Genomic DNA, 4,981 nt, shown 5'->3' with positions numbered 1-4,981 from the left:
AGTTGAAATTTCTGTCATGATGCTCATAAATGTACTTTCATTCATTTACATCCTCCAAATACTGGAAAAGATGTGTTTGGGGTAAAAGGAAATATTCTCGCCCATGGGCTAAAATGTTTTTCGCCCATGGTTGAGATTTTCTTAAATAGCTCTAAATTAACGGAATTAATTCAAAATTAGTTGAATTTTGTGACATGATACTTATGAACATACTTTCATCCATTCACAACCTCCAAAACATGGGAAAAGGTGTATTTTGAGTAAAAGTAAATATTCTCACCCATGGGCCAAATGGTTTTCGCCCATGGGCGAGTCTTTTTGAAAAATCACTCTTAATTAGCCGAATTAAGTCAAAATAAGCTTAATTTCGTGTCAAGACAATAATAAATACACGTTCATTTATTGAAAGACTACACAGCCTGGAAAAAAACATGTAGTTTCAATGAAATTAATTATTCTCGTCCATGGGCTAATATGTTTTTCACCCATGGGCGAGATTTTTCAAAATCAGTTAGCAGTTAGTCAGTTGTCAGTTAGCAGAGTCAAGTCACAACAAGCTGAAATTTGTGTCATGATACTTATTAACATTTTTTCATTCATTTACAACCTCCAAAACATTCATTCTAGATGAAATGAAACACTTTCGCCCATGGGCCTGCCCATGGGCCTACCCATTGGCCACTGTTCGCCCATGGGCGTGCCCATGGGCGAGCGAGTTTAAATTTTGAGTTTTCGAAAAATTTTTTTTTCATTTTTTCATCCTTAGCACACATACATAACAGCTGCCTGTTTAATTTTGCGAAATCCCTTGTGCGAGAGTGGCCACAGTGCTGAGAGTTTCTGGACTATTGTGAGTCCAGAATTAAATTGTGACGTGTTCAATACTGATAAAAATAGTGATAGTGATAGTGACTTTAGCTCTGCAGCAAATTAACTCCCTCCCCCGCCCCGGTTTTTGTGATAATCCAGCATATTCGATCCTCTAGTTAAGTACAATGTGCAAGTCCCATTTTTCGTGTTCCCCGCCATGATACTGTCGGAATATCACTAAAAGTGGAATAACCTTACTCACTTACTCGCCCAGTGTGCGATCAGCACGATGTCAAACTATGTGATAGATCGGGATACCGTGTTCATATATTTTCTGGGGCAATATTGTCGTATGTTGACCATCCGTGAAGATCCGGGTTAGAATTGGTCTTCAAAGCTTGTCGTAAAAGGCGACTGATGGGATCGATGACGTAATTGACACATGTCAACGTATCCCATTTGCGTAGATTTAAGCTCATGCTATTGATCACCAGATCGTCTGATGCAGACCCGATTATTTACAGACCGTATGTTCACATGTGTTGCCGTTTTCATTGCAAATGTCATCGATGGGGCAAGATTGGGTCATCTATTCGCATGGTAATATCACTTACTTATAGCTACAGATGAATGCATGCATTTGATATAATTGTAAAGGATGTGGAACTATTTTGTAGATCATAATATTTCAGTGGGAATGTCAATGTATCTATGGCAAATAATAAATAAGTATTAATAGTTCAGTTTCAATTGGTTTCAGAGCTTACGCCATGGTTTCGTACAAGAGGATATTCGTCGTGACGTTACTGATGACACTGTTTGTAGCTCTTGTTACATACAGACACGGCTCTCATGTAGTGGCATTTGAAATGCTCAGCGATATTGCAGACAGCATTGTCGACATCTGTGAACAATTTCCACCTTCATCAGTTAACCTAACTTATTTTCCTTCATCTGGGAACATCACAATATATAATCAGCATTTGAACATTCTATCGAATTTATTAACTGGACAATGGAAAACAAGACTTTTAACTTCAAAGGAAGATGAGGATATATTGAATTTTCTTTCGAACGTAAATGCCCGCTTTAACTTTCCATCGAATTATCAAAGGAGTGACGGTCTCTGTGGAAACGTCACCCACACGGGATCTAAAACTGCGGAGTGGATAAGAGCCTTGTGTGATCCTAAAGGAACAACCCCTTGCTGCTTCAACAACAAGTGTGTTTTGAAGTCTGTGGAGGAATGTGTGTGTCCGGATTGTTATGACATGAGGAACCAGAAACATGCTGAATATTCCACTTGGGTCCCATCAGACCCAAAACATGGCTACAAGAAACACAGTTCCCAAGAAGCTTGCAGAATCCTCAAAGGCAGCACCATTCTGTTCGTGGGGGATTCACTTGTTCGTCATGTATATACAGCTCTTTTGCTGATTGTGACAGGGAATATGAAAGATGGAGCCATGAATGATAACGTACGACAGGGTAGGTTGAATAGTGGCATTGTTTGAAAACATATAATAGTTTGTGTGATTGAGAATTCATCAGACCTTTCACAGGACGATAGGTAATGATCGGTATATTTATTGATAACAACAAAGAGACCCCTTTTCTTAACAAACTATAAAACCGTAAGTAAACCTGGGACTTTATTTCGGGAATTTCACATACTGGATTGATTTTATACGAATTTTTCGATAGTTTGAATATGAAAGACACCCTATCCTTTGTTAAAACAGGTTCACAGACTCCACCCTCCCAATACACTATTTTGCGTCTTGATAGATACTGCATGAGTAATATTTATTTATGGTGTCTATTGCTGTGTTTAGTATCTGGTCCGCCTGGTATCCGTTGAGTCATTACACATGTAACTCCGTAATTGTACTTTGAACGTTGTAAATACAGATGTTCACTCAGTGCTCTTACCAGGGGACATCGCCCCATAACATTAAAATCAGCATGTAAAATCGGATCACGTGGACTGAATTTCGCATGGACTTATAGAAAATTTCGGTAAACGTGAAGGTAGAAACATATTACAATTTCATTGGTGATTTATATTCAAGTATAAATTTAATTTTATTTTTATGAATGTTTTTTTTCGCTCCTTTTTGCGTGCACAATTATTTTTAAAGGTGTGTCTTACCTTTCAGATGTTAAAGACGAGTGCACTGGAATGTATATGTTCACAGAAAAGGTGTGTCGACTACATCTGAAAATGAGTCTTCAAGCTTGCAATGGAACTGTCAACCTCGAAATGAAATATCTATTCTCAGCGATTTATGGGAAAAAACTAAAACGAATTGTTGCAAACTTAAAAAGCAAGTCACTTCTTTTCACAGGAATAGGAATTCACAATAATTTCAATCATACTGATGTCCAAAGAATGTTTCTGTTACCAACACTTTACTACAAAGACAACAATAAAGGACCATGGCCCCAAATACTGTGGGCCGCAAGTCATGCTCCAGGTATCATGAAGTCCCCGACAGTTTTGGCCCAGGCATATGACAGTGTCAAACGCTACAATGATAACATGGAACCTTTCCTTAAAAGATGGAAAGTTCCAGATTTTAATACATTTAACATGACGGATGGAATGACAAGCTTTGATGGGGAACATTATGGACTTGGGATGAATGTAGCAAAAGCAGATATAATTCTGAGTTACCTGAATGAACTGAAAAATAAAGGGTTGTGGTGAGAGGTGTACCCTTATTTCTGCTTATTTGATTATACACACGTAACAAAGGCCGTTGCAACGACCCATCTTTTTCATAGGAACAATATTCTACCCTTACCTGATGCAAACCTCACATTTCGTAGTGCTGATACCTGTGGTCGTATAAATTCAGTGGTCATGTTTTTCAAGTTTCTGACATACAACCCTAACAAAATTAGTATCAGTATGAGATGATTGTGACATGAATGGATGAAGTCTTACGATTCTGAGATGTATCCCTGCTTGGAGTTGTCACTTGTGGTGGAACTGAACGCTGGCGGTCCTAATTTTCTGGCCAATCAGCCAGTAGGCGATGGAGGACAACCAACAATTTCTAGCAATAACCCACACTGGCATGCCTGTTACTTGCTATTTCTGTGCAGTCATCAACTGAAAAGCCCCACATTTGCTTATTAACATTGAAGTTAATTCATTTTCCAAGTTATCGAGCTTTAAGAATAGTTTTAAAATTTAATGATATTTAGTTAATGATGGTAGCACGTGCATATCTATTGGGTGTTACGATATTTTATTCCACGTGTATACATACTATAAAATCGTTCCCGGTGAAATTACAGATATATACATCAATGTCTGCTGATGAAAGTAATAGAACTTTATGTGTCAAGAACATTTCCTCAAGAGCTTCAAAACACAAATACTTCGGGACTTCTGAATTTGTTCGTTGTAACCGGCAATTCATTGTAGGCGTGTACGTTATAAGTGAACTTTACTGTATGTGACAGTAATGAAGCACGTGACTCTCACCGACAAGCTGACACATTTAGATTCTACCATTCGGTTTTGAGCAGAAATTATGAGTTTGTACTGGTAACTAAGCGCTCAGGCGTATTTAGGCAGTCACCATGTCATGCATCAGGTTTTGATCGCACGACATTTGCGACATTCAAAGTATGAAATATTTATGTTTCCATATTGTCCATTCCCGAGCCACAGTTCAATACTACCCGAACATCTTTGACTCACTCGTGGCAACATTCATGTTGAGCAACGTTTCATCGTTGAAGATGCACGTAGAATTATAACATTCATACCCAAACCGTGGATTTTGCGCAAAATAATTTGTTATATATACATTATGTTAAAATGGATCCTTGTGCAGATTTTTTTCATTTCAACCAATAGGATACGTCGCCCCTCGACCTCCACGTGGATTGGTATTTTACAACACATGACCGAACGTTGCAGATCGTCGACTGCAGTGATCTTTTTAATAACGCATTTGTAGTGTTGAACGACAGAGCATTTAATGCTGAAATATGATTATGCTCACATGAAGCTGTAACGATAAACTCGTAGAAAGTAGATAGTAGAAACTAGAAGATAATGCGTATGTATTTCATTACACAAGGCCCATAACTTTCAAACTTTAACGGAAGTTTGATACTGGCTATTAAGTTATATCTTACTTTTAACAAAACA

At 38.0% G+C, this 4,981-nt stretch overlaps 1 protein-coding gene across 1 annotated transcript; it reads left to right on the top strand.

The window, feature by feature from the left end:
• Positions 1 to 1,580: 1,580 nt before the first annotated feature.
• Positions 1,581 to 3,526, top strand: LOC137291367 (uncharacterized). Its single transcript, XM_067822684.1, has 2 exons — positions 1,581 to 2,298; positions 2,970 to 3,526. Exons 1-2 carry the CDS (start codon positions 1,581 to 1,583, stop codon positions 3,518 to 3,520), a joined length of 1,269 nt encoding a protein of 422 aa, XP_067678785.1. The 3' UTR covers positions 3,521 to 3,526.
• The last annotated feature ends 1,455 nt before the right edge of the window (positions 3,527 to 4,981 follow it).

This window comes from Haliotis asinina, chromosome 7, assembly GCF_037392515.1.
Source record: "Haliotis asinina isolate JCU_RB_2024 chromosome 7, JCU_Hal_asi_v2, whole genome shotgun sequence".
Lineage (NCBI taxonomy): Eukaryota > Metazoa > Mollusca > Gastropoda > Lepetellida > Haliotidae > Haliotis > Haliotis asinina.
Note: the sequence above shows the minus strand (reverse complement) of the source record. Positions and strands in the feature narration are given on the sequence as shown.

Bases quoted from the DNA above. Each gene is read 5' to 3' on its own strand.
- LOC137291367 (XM_067822684.1), top strand. From the start codon at position 1,581: ATGGTTTCGTACAAGAGGATATTCGTCGTGACGTTACTGATGACACTG. The intron at 2,299-2,969 runs GTAGGTTGAATA...CTTACCTTTCAG, and splicing joins GAATGATAACGTACGACAGG to ATGTTAAAGACGAGTGCACT.